General features: G+C 37.2%; 1 protein-coding gene across 3 annotated transcripts in view; it reads left to right on the top strand.

Annotated features, from left to right (window-relative positions):
• Nucleotides 1-18,502, top strand: part of taok3a (TAO kinase 3a) — a 104,877-nt gene that overhangs the window by 45,713 nt on the left and 40,662 nt on the right. For all 3 annotated transcript variants that reach the window (XM_030142928.1, XM_030142929.1, XM_030142931.1), the window contains exons 3-10: nt 5,094-5,330; nt 10,041-10,112; nt 10,520-10,621; nt 10,945-10,990; nt 13,440-13,536; nt 15,116-15,229; nt 15,848-15,939; nt 16,725-16,818. In XM_030142928.1, the coding sequence (XP_029998788.1) occupies nt 5,199-5,330; nt 10,041-10,112; nt 10,520-10,621; nt 10,945-10,990; nt 13,440-13,536; nt 15,116-15,229; nt 15,848-15,939; nt 16,725-16,818 (749 nt within the window). In that variant the 5' untranslated portion in view covers nt 5,094-5,198. The remainder of the gene's footprint in view (nt 1-5,093; nt 5,331-10,040; nt 10,113-10,519; nt 10,622-10,944; nt 10,991-13,439; nt 13,537-15,115; nt 15,230-15,847; nt 15,940-16,724; nt 16,819-18,502) is intronic.

Genomic DNA, 18,502 nt, shown 5'->3' with positions numbered 1-18,502 from the left:
GTTTGTTTGTTTTTTTTTAACTTGATTTTTATTTAGTTTTGCTCATACAAATATACAAGACATTTTACATCCATCAACATATCCAATCAAACATCCCCATTTGGCACACATGAAAAAAAAAAGGATATCTGCAGTAGACATTGACCACAACCAATCACAAACAAAACATGAATAACAGAAAACACACTTTTGAATGCTTATTGCATTAAAAACTTAATCATGGGACTCCATCTCTTTGTAAATATCTCTCCCTTAATTCTAAGTACATATGTAATTTGCTCCATCTGATAGAGTTACCTCACTTTCTTAATCTAAATGTTATATGTGGGTGGTTCAGGTTTCAACCACTTAATAGTGATGCATTTAAGGGTTGCCGTTTGTAAAATTCACAAGAGGTATTTGCAGTTATTTCCCTCTAAACTTTCTGGGATTACACCTAAAATAGCTTTAGTCTTTAATTTTAAATCTTTAGAAAATTTCTGGTTGAAAACTGTGTTCACAGCGGCAAATACATAGTAGTAGTAGTAGTAGTTTTATTTCGAGCACATAGAATCATCAGATAACAAAAAACCATATGACATATACCACAAGTGTAACTTATTGACTCCCACCCCCTTTTTACAAACTAATAATCAAACTAGATCTGCTTCCTTTGCTTTACTAACAGACATTTTCCTCTGTATATTTTTACAATAACACAAAACATCCATACAAACCATTCACATACACTTTTTTTGATCACCTCGCACACAATCAGATTTGTGTAATCAACCATTTTTAATATAGACTATAATATTTAAATGCACTTTAAATAGTTACTCCATAAGTATTTAGCTTTTATTCTTGTAGACCCTATCAAAAGAGAAATTCAGGTTCTCAGGAAAATCGCCGCTTATCAATTAATCATTAATGGATCCATAAGGTCAACCAACTAATGATAAATGAATTAATCGATAATTTGCATCCCTAATACAAACACACCCTTCATCTCATTTGTTAACATACACCAGTGTGTGCGTATAATGCCTGAACAAGAACTCAAATATAGACGTGAATAGTTACATACAGTCAAAGTACATCGCAGTGCAGCTTTGTGTGGAAGTGCACATGTAATAAAAAATTCACACTCACTATGCGCTTAATCTGTCTAAGCCATTTGCCTAATCAGCTCTCCCGCTCAGTACGATCCCATTCATAGTAATACAGTAAGCACACAGTCACCATCCACAGTGGCCCCATCCCCCTTACAACCTGTTGTTGCCACATTGCATCACTTGACTCATCGTACAAAACAAGGAGGGAAAAAGCGGGTGAAAGGTGTGCAGTGTCTTTATACTGATCACGACTTCAGCGCTCAGCTCGTCCATTTTTATCTCGTCTGCTCATCTGCCGATTCTCTATCACCGGCAATTGATCTTTCGAAGCACATGAAGCAAAAAGATGCTCGCTGACTTCTCAGTAGGTCAAAATCTGTTTCTGCTTTTCTAAATCACTGTATTTCCTTCCACTACTGCTTCTTGTTTATTATTTTATGGAGTTCTTATTCTTATTCTATTATTCTATTAACTCTGTTCCTCTAGAGAACACAGTCATACTACAAGTTGTATGCTAATTCTTCGGCCTATGTATGCATGTGCTATGGTATGTTTTTTGATGGGGAGGGGGATTGGAGGTTGTGTCAGACCTCATTTCAATATCTTAGGAGCTCAAGCTTGAGAGATGAAAGACAGACCTGGCTGATGTAATACAGAGACACACACCGATTAGCTAATGAATATGGACACACACAGGTTCATATTGTAGTTAAGTGGATTGAATACACAGAAAAAAATCAGGCAAAAAAACCCGTAGATATGAGCAAAAACACACTCACTTAACAAGTGAAGACAATTATTTTCATAGTGGATGAGGAGACATTTTTGTAATCTACTATATTTTCACCATTACTAGTATTATTTTACTAGGTCAGTGTGACACCAGTAAAACATCAAAGTCCAGGAGAATAATTTGCAGCTACCATTACTGAAAAGTCTCAGATGTCCTCGGATATGATGTTTGAGAAACCAGTAAGATATTAAAGGTGGGGTAGGAGATTTTTTCCTGAAGCATTTTTTACTATATTGCTTAAAATCCCCTTCACACCTCGATTGCAACCAATTAATTAAATATTCTAACCCAAAAGTTTAAAAAAATTGTAGTAACCTGTGGAACGGACCGGGCTGAAAAAACACCATCCAATCATTTTAACCGGCCCATCGACATGATTGACTGGTGATATGTCTATCAAACTCAACTGTCATTTGTCCCTCCCCCCTCCTTCCTCTGTGCAAACCCCTCTTCGTGCATGAATTGCGTGCTCTCAGAGGCTGGAAGCACTTGTACAGTACCGGAACAAGCATTGCACGTTCCGGTACTCTGGAGGCGTGGCTTCGAGAAAAAGGGGTTTGGACTTTTGAATTGTGCATTTTCAAAATGTAGCATGCTTGAACCATTTTTCCAGGATCTTCTACTCCACCTTTAAGAGTATAAAATGGAAAAAAAGCATAGAAGCTAAAGCATCTTGGACTCATCTGAATTTGGCGCACCATCCACAAATAGTATGTTTCTACAATAATCTGCAGCATGCGGCTTGTATACAGCTAATTTACTATTCTGCACTCAGTTCATTCATCATTTGTCACACCTCTGTCACAGCCGTGGAGGTCTCAGTTGAACATTTCATGCTTCTCAGAAACACATCAACAAGGGATTGCTTAAGGCCATGAGCAGGCATGCCTGAAAATGTGATTATGTTACTTGATGTAAGCAGGTAAACTGAAACTGGGCTTGTTGTGACAACTTGCAGTTATTTCCAAAAAAAACATTTTCCAGAAGACAAATCAAAGTTTAATGCCATGAACGTGACTTTGGATGGGTTACAGTTCAAGTCGCTGACATTCCCAGTGCTGAGATGTTATTTGGTATAACAGCTTTGATGGTGGCATGTGGGCCTGGTTAGATATTTACTGTATATAAAAGTTCCCTTGGAAAGCCACGTGAGGAACCACATGCATCTTTGTGGATGTCTCCAAAACACTGCTTTCAGTTGATGAGAAGATATTGGCACTGAAACCTCAACGCCTCTTATCCGCTGTCAACAGGCCTCAGCAGTAACTGTTTTCTAAAACGATAAAGTCACTGTTCACCTAAATCAGGGGTCGGCAAGCTTTACAATCTAAACAGCCATTTTGGATGCAAAAAAGAAGAAAGAAATCTGTCTGGAGCCATGAAAAAAATATCTACACTCATCTATGTCTTACCATGAGGAGGCTGTTCAACAGTAGCCCATTTGTGATTAGTTTGTTATTTTAACTTTGCTTTTCCATTAAAATAATGGAAAGTTTGGCGCATTTATGAGATGATACGACTATAATAAAGACAACATTCAAGATTTTTGCTGTTTTAAATGTAACATTGTTGGATAAAAACCTCCATTTTCATGTTAATAGCCTTACATTGAAACAGACAAACTGAACAAATGAAAAACAAGGGTGTCTTATTGAATTTGGCAAAAACAAAAAAAAAGAAAGAACTGTAGCATTGATATACACCTTAGTTGATATGATTAAAAAAAAAAGTTGTCATTATCTCAAGTTTCTCAACCAAAGTGTATGCACATTTTTGAAGATGGACAATGTTAGAAGAGATTTAGGCCTACAACAATGTTAAAAAAATATTGATTCATTCAGTTAATTTCAACATATTCCCTATGTTTTTTGACAAAGCCACAGGGAACCATAAAGAGAGACTTAAGAGCCACCTTTGGCCCAGGAGCCATAGGTTGCAGACCTCTGACCTATGTCTTCCATTTGACTTTATAAAGTGACAGATTTCTGCATTTCTTCACATAGGCCTGCAGCACATGAGGACTGAACCTGTTAGAAGGACCTGACATGAAGGACCACAGTTTATTTTTTTAAGTGTTTAAATGTAACTACACTGACTTAGTTTCCTCAAATATAAATGTGTTGTGCAAATATTTATCAACAAATCTAAATATTGTATTGTGATTGCCCCAAAACCCTTAAATATTGCAAGTAGTGTCATTATTTAATTTTCTCAATGACTCAGTGCAGCCTTAGAATACCAAAATTAACACTATCAAAGCCTGGAGGCTGCCCTCTTTATGCATCTGGTGCCATGGGACCAGGGGCACAGGACTTTTCCTTTAAGACTGATATTTTTGGAGAGGGTGTGATGGCTTAGATCCCTTTAAGAGCAGGGGATTAGGATGATGCTGATGCTTAGTGTCTTGGCCTGGGTGCTTGTGTGTCTTGCTGCCTCTGCCTATATGTCAGCCCGCTCTGTGGGGCTGGCCTTTGGAGCCAGATTTGCTTGATGCATCTGGCCGATGTGCACACATATTTCATGGTAGACGGAGAAAGAGAGAGAGGAAAATGCAAAGAGAGATGCTGTGTGCATGTGTGTGAGTGTGCAGCAAAGCTAACTGGAGCAGGGTGTCCAGGATATGTACACGCTTCATGGCCTGGCTGCAGCCTTGTGATACAAAACACAGCCTAAAGTGTATGCGTTTGCACGCACTTGGGCAACTGTTACACTGGGTGTGCATGTGTGGAAATGATGCATCAGTGACTCAGCTTCAGCTGTCAAGTGTGTTGTGTGTGCGTGTGTTTACGTGAGCAAGTGTGACTGTGACATGGATGAGCAATAGGACTAGACGGCTAGCTGTCATCATATGACTTTTTGTCTTTTTTCTGTCCTTTGTTATCATCTATCAACTGTTCACAAAGCACACATATACAAATGGTTAAACATGCATTTATGCTCTGTGTAAGTGTGAGTAAACAGTATTCACCTTAACTACTTTGCACTGTAGCTATTCATAAATGCAATTAGTCACCCTGATATGCACTTAAAAAAATGCAAAATACAGAGGATAATATTATACTAAATGATGGTAAATCACTTAAGAAAGATTAAATAGAGAGAAAACTTCATTTGGGAACTGCCTCAAAAGTAGCTCTGGGTCTTTATGGGTTAATCCCCTAAATTGAAAATGTACTGACCTTATGGCTTTTTATTTTGTTCTTCAGGACTAGCTGGCCAATGCCGAGCCCATCATGGACATGTGGTGGTGGCAGTAGCAGTAGTGTGTATGTAAGCGTGGTCCCTGCTGCCTAGCCCATGTCCAGCCCATAATGCCGTCATCCACACGGAAAGGAGTGCCGAAGGACCCTGAGCTGGCCGACCTCTTCTTCAAAGATGATCCCGAAGATGTTTTCTGTGACTTGCATGAGATCGGACATGGCAGCTTTGGAGCTGTCTACTTTGTAAGTGCCCTTTCTCTTTTGTGTGTGTGTGTGTGTGTGTGTGTGTGTGTGTGTGCGTGCGCGTGTGTGTGTTTCCTGACTTTCATGGACCGTGAAGGTTCTTAAAATTCCTTGAAAGACTTTTGAACAGGATTGAAAACCCTTATTCAAAATGTCATTGAACAGCTACACAAATGTCTACTGTTGTTCCCAACTTGGTTCTCCAAGACATTTCTAGTTGGATTGTATGAAATAAAAGGTGGCCTTGAAACTGTTTTCAAGGCTGTAATATGAGGACATTTCAAATTAAAATGCAGGGTAAAAATGTTTTTGTATTCCAATAAATCATATTTCTAGTTTTGTTTTTTTTTATGAAGGTTGTGGAGATTCGGTTTAGTGGCAGCTCATTTAATTTGCATAATGTTTAGATAGTTAACAGTACGTGAACCCAAGGACTCATTCCATAAGCAGTCATATTACATTTAAGGAAGGTAGCCCTTTAATATATGATCGTTATTAACTCATGAATATGGCTTTTGTTTGTTTATTATCTACTTATTCCACTTGTTCGTGTATCTATTCAGTGATTTGTACACATGCTGTAGAGTGTATCCTACTATATTATGGCTCATTGAATGACATTAAGTGGATCCAGATTCCTCTCAGCACTTTCTCTGTAGCCTTTCTTATTAATCTCATCATCACTAATTACTCATCAAGTCTTTGATTCTAATGCTGTTAGGTGGGGAGTGGGTGAAGGGATGAAAGCATGCAGCATCTCTCCGCTCTCTCCTCGTTTCCTCTCCTTGTGTCCTCTCCTCCCATCTCCTCCAGATGCAGGGCTGGGGCTGGGGGTGGTGGTGGTGGTGGTGATAAGCCTCCATCCTCCCCTCCTCAGACAGCTGTTCTTTCACTTCAGAAAAACAAGAAGTAGTCAATAGTGGGGCAGGATTTTCTTGGCTAGCAGGGCTTTACTTTCCCCCTCTTTTTCTATCCCATGTTATTTACACACACAAGCACGCTCACACACACATGTGTAGCTCTGAAACACCCCTAATAGCCCTGGTTGCCCCTGTCCGTCTGGCTACCAGGCTCCACTGTGCAGCTAAATCCTGCCCTGATGCCAGCCCCACGCTCACTGACACACTTCCACTGTCCGCATTACAACGGCTAAACTGCTAGCTGTAGCTGTTAACCCAAGCAGCTTTTGGAAATGTTGATTTTTTATTTTATTTTTTTTCTTTTCTTTTGTGATTCCAGATATATGTATATAACTGTAAAAATACATTTGCTTAAAGGATGAATCCCTGTCAGATTAGACCTATCTAAAGCATACTGTTTAACTGTACTTCCTATGTAGGGTCATACATATCTTTCAATTTGCTTAAGGCATCCTAATCAGAGCAATGCGGAGAGAGATCATCAAGTTCTTGGAGTCATACAAGTTGCTGCTGGAGGAAACCCTGAAATTCATTGGGAATTCATTGATACATGGGTAGAACATGCATACTCCTTTCAACTGGGGTCTCTTTTGCATAGATGCAACAATACTAACCAGAGAGCCTTCCGTTGCCCCAGGCAAAAAAGCTCAGTGTTTTGCAATTCTGTGATAGGTTGTACATCTAACATTAAAGAGGTAAATGTCTGTAGTGCTAATTCTGTATAATAATTGAAGCTGCAGGTTGATCGTGTGGATGGGGGGGATGTGTGTGTGTGTGTAGAGTACAACATAATTGCATGCATATGCTTCTGGTTATTACTTGCGTAGACAAAGACATGGATGTGCATTCATTCTTAATGCATGTAAAGACTAAGTAAGAACGTCATTATAAAAGAGAACAGAGGGAATTTCCCCTGCTGAGGATGTAGGCCCATTACCCAGGCTTTGAACACACATCACTATAGTGAACGCTGAATGGATTACCCTCTTGTAATTATTGATACATCCTTTTCTTGCAATGACAATTAGCCTGAATGCATTTTAATATTTCAGTGTAACATGATATTTTTTTTCACATCTCTATACAGATCTATCTGTACACTACACCAGAGGGAATGACTATTTTGCATGTACTGACAGGCAATCATTTGGATCAAATGAATCTAAAAAAATTAAGTCAAATGGGAATACTTTGTAGCCTGCTGTTACTGTAATTCCATTTGAATCTCTCCATGAAATTCCCGTTCATTTGTAAGTGGGATGAATGTGAGATAAGGGCTTAGGCTGAGCTTTAGCATGGCTGTCCCAAAGGCCAAATGCCTCTGAGGTTAACACCATGGGTTTAATATGGGTCTGTAGATATGCAGATGCTTACAGCAGCTACAAACTAACCACACATCATCACTTGCTGTACCTCCAGGCTTCCTCTAGATAAATCAAGTGCTTTGATCAGGCAGTTAGTATGAACTTGAGAATATATCACCATTGGATCTAATGCTTTTAACATGGGTTGCATGATGGTTTGTGTCCAATTCACTTTCAAATGAATTACATAAAGATCAGTCCGGTCCTTTTCAATTCACAGAATGTGCTCCCTGCTGTGTTTTTGTTACTTCTTGTAATTTTGCATTCTCTTAAAGTAATACATGCTTTGCTTATACCTGTTCATTTGTGACCTCTTAATTTTTTTTTTTTTCTTCCTTTCACGGTGAGTCAGCATTTAGCATGTTTAATGGAAACCACAGGGAGTTACACCACTTAATCAGGGACCAAGATCTTTCTATAGCTATTTAAATTACAGCAAAGAAATGGGAAGAAATACTATGAAAACTAGTTGCTAATGTTGCCTTTTGCATTTTTGTAATTTTCTAATTTAGTTCTTTGATGCAAGATTCCTCTTCAAAGAGTCAGACAAACGTGTAATTTGATTTTTCTGCCTGATTTTTTTCTTTAAGATAACATTTTAGCCATGATACCAATGTGTTTTATATTGTTTGATATTCTCCATCCACTTAAAACAGCGTATTATGTTCATCACCAGTTTTTCATCAGATCTGTAAAACCCAAGTCATAGCCTAAGTATCACAAATCTGTAAGTATTTCCGTGATTATGCACCTGAATCACTTCCCTCATGGTGAACAACTTCGAAGTGTACTCCATCATAAGCAGCCCGTTTGTTTACATACCAAACCGATATGTCACTCGAGTCTTTTCGGAAATTTTGTCGCGAAGTGCATTGTGGGAATGAGGAATTCCACGCAGCCACAGTATGGCCACAACAGCAACAAACACAGAATCAGCTTCATTGCTTCTTGCTGTGGTGGCTGTGTGGAATTCTGAAAAGGCCTGAGTGATGGTTTGGTTTTGGTTTGGTATGTAAACAAACGGACTGCTTGCGATGGAGTACACTTCGAAGTTGTTCACCGCGAGGGAAGTAATTCAGGTGTGTAATCATAGAAAGACTAATGGATTCATGATACTTAACCCTTTCATGCATGAATTATGAGAGCCTTACTCAAGATTTTTTTTCCTCAGTGTTTTAATTCCTCTAGGCATTAAAAAAAACAATGCAATTGAATTTTTTTTATGAACCTATTTGAGATGCAAAAATATCCACTCAACTGGACACCATGCATTTAATTTTTGAAGCAAAGAAACATATTTAGTGATAATGCTGTGTGAAAACTATGAAATAAATTTTTTTTAATGCAGCTAATCTGACATTTTCTCACATTTTAACATAGTCTAATACTACTCACTACTCACTTCATGGAGATAATATGCAAAAAAAACCAAACAAATTTTTGTAAAAAAACAAAAAAAACAAAAAACTGTTAATTACAGTATAATAACAATAACAAGCAATTGATTTACACTCAAGCAAGTTACTGCAGATCAGGTTTATCAAGAACAATGAATTGCAGTATATGGGATGGTGCATAAGCATCCACTGTGTTGACTGATATGGAACTAAAACAACAAAATCCATGAATATATAAGAGAACAGCTGTAGAATAGATATCCACTGTAGTGACCACTATGCATGAAAGGGTTAAATTATGACTAGGGTTTTACAGATTTGATGAAAAATTGATAACGAACGTCATATGCTGCTTTAAGTGGATGGACAATATCAAACAATATAAGATGCACTGCTATCATGGCTAAAATGTAATCTTAAAGAAAAAAATCACACAGAAACATCAAATTACACGTTTGTCCGACTCTTTGAAGAGGAATCTTGCATCAAAGACCTAAAGTAGAAAATTACAGAAATGCAAAAGGCAATATTAGCTAGACAAGGCAAGGCAGGTTTATTTATATTGCACATTTTATGTACAAGACAATTCAAAGTGCTTTACATAAAACGTTAAAAGCATTACAGCATGGACGCAATAAAAAGTATAGGCATGAGAAAAACAAAAACAAACAAATCAGATAAATAGATAAAACAGATAACACAGACAAGCAGCTTAAAAAGAACAGTGCAGATCTGAACTGATGAATAAAAACTCTATTCAAATGCAGCTGAGAACAGGTGGGTCTTTAACCTGGGTTTAAATAAACTGAGTGTTTCAGCTGATCTGAGGTAGCTACTAGTTTTCATAGTGTTTCTTCCCCATTTCTTTGCTGTCATATGCTGCTTTAAGTAAAATGTCCTAAAACCAGAAAACTGAATGTGATCTCAAATCCTTATATATCCATACACAAAGAAGACTTTTGGGTATCTTATCCCTTCATACAGCCCCACAAAAAATGTAACATCTGTTTTCTCTCTTTTTTCCTTCAGGCACGAAACTCCTATTCCAATGAGGTGGTGGCCATCAAGAAGATGTCCTATAATGGCAAGCAGACAACCGAAGTAAGAAAGACACACGCACAGAGTCAGACCTTTTTTTATCAGAACTGACTATAGCTGGAGTTAGACACAAAAAAAGGTTGGGTCCATCAGAGTAGCATCTATTTTTCATGCTTTAAAACAGCGCTCATAACAGTAAGAGCTTGAGCTCTGAATGCAACAGTTGCTTTAGGTCATTCCCACTGCTGTGTCACACACAGCTGGACAATATCTTATGAGATGTTTTATTTGTGGTCGTGACTTGCCTCGAAGAAAAAAGCATCAAATAATGTGAAACTAAGGGAAATAAATTAGCCACCACCAGATGCTAGTAAGCATGCGGTAAGCGTAACAGAGCGATAGCCTTGAATGTTCCGTGTGATTCCACCTGCAGAGTCGAACTGTTCTGTGTTTGAATGTGTTTCTGACAGAAGTGGCAGGACATCATTAAGGAGGTCAAGTTTTTGGGACAGCTACGACACCCAAACACAATTGAGTACAAAGGCTGCTACTTGAAAGACAACACTGCCTGGGTGAGTGGATCCACTCTGTCTGTACTGGTCGTTCACTTGTGTTAGTTTATCTACTTCTTCTCATCCTAATTCTCATCCCCATTTCCTCTTTTTCTTCATTTCATCTAACGCCTTCCTGTTTTGTTTTGTTTTGTTTTTAACTGCTGCTCGTTTTTCAGGATGTATCTGTATCTGTTTTTTTTTTTTGCAAGCATCATACATCCATCTGTAATAAAAATAACCTATGAAGTTTACATGAACGATCTGACACATTTAGCATGGTGCAACAGAACACACACCGTGTAAATTAGTGGTTACTTATCTATATATGTATTATTTTCCAGTTGGTGATGGAGTACTGTCTGGGCTCCGCATCAGATTTACTAGAGGGTAAGTGTGTTTGGTAATGTTTGATGTACAAACACGTTTACTATTGCAAAACACATTTTATTGATCTATTCATGGTTTTTGTCTTTCACATTAACCAGACTATTGTACAGGAGAAAAGCATTTCTGACATACAGTCACATCTGTATTCGGTCAAAAACTACTGTATTTCAGTGACTTATTCCTTGTTTTCAGGACTACTGTGCGAGGTCAAGGGTGTCACAGATGGACAGCTCATTACATTTTGATTCATTATTTTTGAACCAGACAAGTTTAAGACAATATTACACATAACTGGAAAGGTCTAAATGCCATCTTAAACATACTCAAAGGGCAAAATTTAGCTTAAAATACTTTTAAATGAAAAATATCAAAAAGTACTGCGTCACAGATGGACAAAAAAAATTAATGTCTATTTTTTGCAAGAATTACAAAGTTCTCAAAAGTGAAGTTCCTCTGACATTTTCATCCTAAAATGTATTCAGTGTATACCTTAAACCTTCTATTTTACAACCTAATAATTGGTTAGAGGAAAAAATATATTTTTGCATACGTAGCAAGAGTTTTGAAAAATGGCAGCGTCACAGATGAACAACAAAAGTAAATATCAAATTCAACCTTTTTTATTTAAATTATCAATATCATATACTTTTTTTTTTTTTTTTTTTTTACAAAATTTACAACATACAAATAATGTTAACATTATATTCACATGTATTTTGCATAGATATATGCATTTGTTAATTTTAAACACTGTGTGCTCAGAATATGATATAAATAATATGATAGTCAAATATCAATGTGTTTGGAATAAATGTAGTTTATTTATGAGAGTTTATAAAATGAACCCAGAATGACAACGCAAAACTTTGTCACTCATAAAACTCTTTTTTTTTTTTTTTTTCTCACAATTTTTTTCTCATTTCAAAATACATTTTCCTGAAAATGTAAGTAATTCCCTACTCAAAAAATATAAGTTTGGTGTAGATTATTGTAATTTTTTTTTTTTTTTTTTTACTTCACCTTACTATTTTTAGTTTAAACAGTGCCATTCCAAATTATCTCTATTCAACAAAACTAAGGTTTAAAGACACCAATAATATGTTTGTAGGTTCAGATAACTATTTTTGAAGTCTTCTCATTTTTAACTTAACCCTTTCATGCATGAATTATGAGAACCTTAATCAAGATTTTTTTTCCTGAGTGTTTTTATTCCTCTTTAGGCATGAAAAAAACCCCAGTGTGATTGAATTTTTTTTTTTTTTTTTTTTAAATCAACCTGTTTTTCATGGAGTTACAAAAATGTCACTCAGCTACACCATGAATTTTATTGTTGAAGCAAAGAAACATGTATTTAAAACCCAATATCATAAAGTGATATGAAAACAGTGAAATGAAACCATGTTTAATGCAACTAATCTGATGTTTTCTCACATTTTAACATATTCTAATACTAGTTAGCACTCACTTCATGGAGATAATATGCAAAAAATAAATATTAACAATTAATTTCCACTCAAGAACCAACCAAGAACAGCAAAGTTACAATAACAGTATGAATTGCAGTTTATGAGATGATGCATAAGTGTCCACTGTGTTGGTTGATATGGAACTAAAACAACAAAACCCATGAATATACAAGATTAAAGCTGTAGAGTAACTGTCCACTGTAGTGACCACTATGCATGAAAGGGTTAATTTACCTTTTCCTTCACCTTGTCGCTAAATATAAACAAGTCAGTTTATGAGATTTCACTAAATTTACACATTACAGCATTCATTGCATAAAATCTGTTAAAACTGTGGTCGCTTCCTGTGGTGTTTTTTTAATTTTTATTTTGCATATTAAAATTTTAATCTCTCCCAAATAAAAGAAAAACCCCAGCATTGTATACATACAGTATATTATGTGTGAGACAGTATCTGTAATATTTACTGTTGATTAAGTACAGCCCAACATTTACATTTTTACAAGCTTGGACACCCTGGACTTTGTCCTCCTCAAAGTATCCCAGACCTGAACCTAATGTGTTATTTTAAGCACCTATATGTGCACTCATCACTGACGTACATTCACAGCCATGACAGTTGACCCTGACCTGTTTTTAAGGACCTCTGCTGTTGGGATTTTTTTTTTTTTTTTTTTTTTCAGGTGTAGTTTTTCGGTGCCTGTTTATCATAGTACAGAGTCCGTGTTACTGCAACAGTCCACAGGGTTCGTAGCAGCCCTTATGACCCCTGATAATCTACATTTGTGTCTGAGGTAGACATATTGGGTCCATTTTTTATAAGTTTATGAAGACTTACCAGGCTTCAAAAAAAAAAAAAGCACCATATAGAGAACCTCAGTATGTTACAGAGGTATTTTTGTTGACTAGTTATATTTTATTACTCTGACTTTAATATCTAGTTCAGATTCATTTAACTCACTTGGCTTCTGTTTTCCCCCAAGTTCACAAGAAACCACTCCAAGAGGTGGAAATTGCTGCCATTACCCACGGTGCCTTGCTAGGACTGGCTTACCTACATTCCCATAATATGATTCACAGGTGAGTTTCCTTATTCCAGACATTTCCCAGCTGGAACATATACTAACTTTCACAAACTGATGAGATGAGAGACCTGCATGTTCTCCCTTTATTGCAGTTTATACTAATTAAGTTGTAAAACCCCAGGTCTGGATGTGTGCTTCATGGCTCTTAGCAACAACCCTTCTGTCTCACAAGTGTCCACAACATTAACTTTTACAGCACAGAAACATGATGGGAATCTAACACCAGAACACAATCCTCTTTAATCCCTTCGTATGCTATCACACAGATTAAGAGACATTAAAAAAGCTATTATTTTAGTATATTATTAATTAATATGTAATGTATGGAAATACATCTGTATTGAGTTATAACAGGGCTTTAAAGGGGTCATATTTTGCTAAACCCACTTTTATTAGTCTTAGGTTCATTTATTTATGTATTTGGACCCTAATAGTTCATAAAGTTTGAATTTGAACCCTCCAGGTGCTGCAAAGCTATCTTTATATTTATTCTGGCAAAAATTGAGTGGATTTCTACAACCGTTTTAATTTCTTCTTAATTTGTTACGTTTTTATAACTAGTTACATCACAACATTTGCACATATAATGTCAAGACTTCCGACGAACATTTCTCTGAGTACGCCATTAATGTTTATCAGCAGCAGCGGTTGTAGTCCATACTGAAAATATGTCCAAACTTCAATACGATTTACCTAAAATGTTCAGTTGTTGGTTGTATTAATGAACACTTGTGGCTGAACAGGACAGAGCAGCACAGTCAACAACCTGGAGGGGGTGGGGTCATTTGCATTTAAAGGGCCAGCACTCAAAACGACCTTTCTGGTGTCATTACTCAGAAATATTGTTATAGATAGGCCTGTAGAGTTAAATTAGTGAAGAATTCAGACCCAAGCATAGCATTTACAGTTTATGTAGACCACAGGGAAATGTTTTAAAATGCATAATTCCATTTAAAAAAGCAAAATATCACTCATTTAACCCTGTAAAGCCTGAACCATTAAATCATTAACAGAAAATTCCAGGTCTTTGAAACTGGAGCCTTTATTGGTCCTTCTGAACAACAACAAATATCAATTTCCATGTGTGAGTTTCAAGTTTGCATCATATTTGATACATCGGGTCTCAATGCTCAAATATGATTATTTTTGAACAAACAAAAACATAATATAACACAAACATGTCTAACAAATTGATCCTTCCTCATTAATGATAATCTTGTAGTGTCACTGGAAAGGCCTCTGGTGAATGAATTCCTCCCCCCTGGTGGATTATCTGTGTATTGCATGTATCTAATTGTATACATCAGGTTTTTCAAGAAAAAAAATCACAATGATCATGTAGAGGGCTTCAAAACTCATGTGTCAAATATGATACGTTTGGCATTATAGGGTTAAAGTTCGGGGAAACTAGTATTCGACTTATAGGTGACAAAAGATGCAGCGTTGTTTTATAACAATATTGGTATATAATAATTTCATTTTCATCACTATCAGCTCTGCAGCATATGTAAGTAAGTGTTGGAGTTTTATATACTATGTTCATGTCTTGTCTTTTTTCTATCTTCCTTCTGCAGAGACATAAAAGCTGGTAACATCCTGCTGACTGAGCTCGGCCAGGTCAAACTCGCTGACTTTGGCTCCGCCTCCATTGCCTCACCTGCCAATTCCTTTGTGGGAACACCTTACTGGTCAGTACACCACAACACAAGCCGTGATTATTTATTTTTTCCTTTGGTGAGGATAGTACGTTTTCCCACACAGTTGGCTTCTTGTAGAAACATTTGGTTTCTTTTTGTGGTGGTAGAGTTTGCTTTATATTGCCGATCTCTTGACAGAAAGGTAAATGGCCGGTGTCATTAACAATGGGGGCTTTTGTGGACACACAGACCAGTCTTTGTTTGTCAAGTCATTCTAGCAGGACAGCCAGTCTTTGTCATTTGTTTTTATACAGGCTACTGTGTTGTGCTCAGTTTGTTTTCCCCAATAAAAATCCCCAGACAACATTGGTATTGAGTGAAGTTCATCATATCCAGTAACGGCAGGACTATCGATGGACTGCTGATGCCAAAAGCCAGCAGCGTTTTCTCTCACTCACGTTAAATTCACTCACACTCGCCTCATCCCACATTTACAGAGGCACGCACATTTTCCAAAAACTGAGCCGCTATCACAGCATACCAGAGTCTTTAAAAGCTCTGAGAGGCTTAGCAGATTAGAACGTTTTCATGGACCCCCCCCCCCCCCCATGCTTAATAAACTCTGAGGGTGTTGCATTTGCATTTGTGTCTCTCTGTCTCTGTCCTCAGGATGGCCCCAGAAGTGATCCTAGCCATGGACGAGGGACAGTATGAAGGGAAAGTGGATATCTGGTCCCTGGGGATCACCTGTATTGAATTGGGTGAGTTCTGATCTGCCCTGCTGATAAAGCATTTAAAGGAGCAGTTCGAAATCTGAGGGACGAACAACCATGCATCCTAATGCCTCATTCAGTCGTGACACCAAAACGAAACTTTGTCCATTTATTTCTCTTCTCTTCTCTCCTTTTCTCTTCTTTTCTCTTCTCTTCTCTTCTCTCCTCTTCTCCTCTCCTCTTCTCTTCTCTTCCCTTCTCTCCTTCTCTCCTTCTCTCTTCTCTTCTCTTCTCTCCTTTTCTCTTCTCTTCTCTTCTGTCCTTTTCTCTTCTTTTCTCTTCTTTTCTCTTCTCTTCTCTTCTCTCCTTTTCTCTTCTCTTCTCTCCTTCTCTCTTCTCTTCTCTTCTCTTCTCTTCTCTCCTTTTCTCTTCTCTTCTCTTCTGTCCTTTTCTCTTCTCTCCTCTCCTCTCTTCTCCTCTCCTCTCCTCCTCTCTTGTCTTCTCTTGTCTTCTCTTCTCTTCTTCTCTCTTCTCTTCTCTTCTCTCCTTTTCTCTTCTCTTCTCTTCTGTCCTTTTTTCTCTCTTTCTCTTCTCCCTCTCCCTCCTCTCCTCTCCTCCTCCTCTCTTCTCCTCTCTCTTCTCTTCTCTCTTCTCTTCTCTTCTCTTCTCTTCTCTTCTCTTCTCTTCTCTTCTCTTCTCTTCTCTCCTCTCCTCTCCTCTCCTCTCCTCTCCTCTCCTCTCCTCTTCTCCTCTCTTCTCTTCCCTCCATTTCTCTTCACTTCCCTTCCCTTCCCTTCTCTTCTCTTCTCTTCTCTTCTCTTCTCCTTTTTTAGCGGAGCGTAAACCGCCCTTGTTCAACATGAACGCCATGAGTGCCTTATATCACATTGCCCAGAACGACTCTCCTACACTGCAGTCAAATGAGTGGTAAGTGGAAGACACCATTATCAAATGTCATCTTTTTTTCTTTAAACTCAGTGAGATTTTGGCCTTCTGGAGACAATATATGAGAAAGTTTTTGGTCACGACAAAAAAAAGAAGAAAAGGCAGTGTCAGTAATTTAGTTTGACCATCTCTCGGTGTGACTGCTTCAGCTTAAGTCTCCTCAACAACCAACAGGAATGCACTATGAAATGACACATTGATCAGCATACACTGCAAAAATCAACATCTTACCAAGTGTATTTTTCTCATTTCTAGTCAAAATATCTCATCACACTTAAAATAAGACAAAATCACCTAAAGAGTAACTTTTCAGTGAGCTCTAAGAACTTATTTTTAGATAATAGATCTTGAAAATCTTATTTCAAGAAATCTTACCCAGATAATTTTCACTTGTTCCATTGGCAGATTTTTTTGCTTGAATTAAGAAAAAAAATCTTGAATTAAGCAAAAAAAATCTGCTAATGGAACATGTGAAAGTTATCTTGGTAAGATTTTTTGAAATAAGATTTTCAAGATAAGTTATTAAATCTCACTGAAAAGTTACTCTTTAGGTGATTATGTCTTATTTTAAGTGTGATGAGATATTTTGACTAGAAATGAGAAAAATACACTTAGTAAGATTTAGATTTTTGCAGTGTGGCAGGTGTGTGAATGTAACTGTGAATACATTCTAATATGTAGCCGCACTTACACCATAGAATACCTCAAAACAAAGGAAATATTTTCTTCAAACAATGTAAAAATGAAACTTCAGATCCTAAAACTCAGTCAGCTGTGAACATGAAAGTCCAGTACAATCTAATCTCAGCCAGGGTAAGACACCACTGCATTAATCTGCATGACCTGTGATCCTAGCAGCAGGCCTTGTGCAAGGTCACACTTAAGTCCATTATGTAATTACCTGGGTAACTTCTACTGTTGAACTACTGTGTAAATACACACCCAGCACCTTTCTTAGCTGAGAGGCATGTTTCAGTTTCTCTCAAAATCAGAACATGCTTCTTATTTGAATACTGCTCCGACTTTTGGAGTACTTTTTCTGCTTCTTTTTTCACTGTTTGCTTCATTAATGAGTGTTTATACACAGACGTAGAAACATCATGTGTGGAAAAAACCTTCCTCATACTCTATTTTTTGCTGCTCACAGGCTCAAAGCTTATATTGTAGATGCTAATGGATTCTCTTGAGACTGTTCTCCCAGACATTAAAAAAACTTTCATTTAATTCAGGCCAGCAGCTTTTTAACAGCTCTTTGCTCGTAACTCTGTGCAACACCATCTCACTCCACAGTGTCAGGAAAATAGTACCTTAAATTTAATTCAGCTGCGTTTAAGCTTACTGTGAATGTCATAATGAGATGTGACATTTCCATCTTTTCATAAAGGTGTAATTATGAAGGTATGCTTGCACAGGTAGTGGTTATGTTAAATTCATCTTAAGCATATGTAAAGTAATCATCATGTTAGCCAACACATGGGTCAATATATAATTGAAGGAGTTTCTGAGTTACCCTTACAGGGTAACATAGTTGACAGGTATGCTTGATATTTTTGCTGTTTTCAGGCCTAAAATCAACATATCCATAACACCACGTGGCATTTATACAGAAAGATTCTTCTAAATATCATACATACAATTGAGTGAAATTGAAATTGAAAGTCATTTA

Source organism: Sphaeramia orbicularis, chromosome 9 (genome assembly GCF_902148855.1).
Source record: "Sphaeramia orbicularis chromosome 9, fSphaOr1.1, whole genome shotgun sequence".
In the NCBI taxonomy this organism is placed as follows: domain Eukaryota; kingdom Metazoa; phylum Chordata; class Actinopteri; order Kurtiformes; family Apogonidae; genus Sphaeramia; species Sphaeramia orbicularis.
This window is presented reverse-complemented; position numbering and strand designations above follow the sequence as displayed.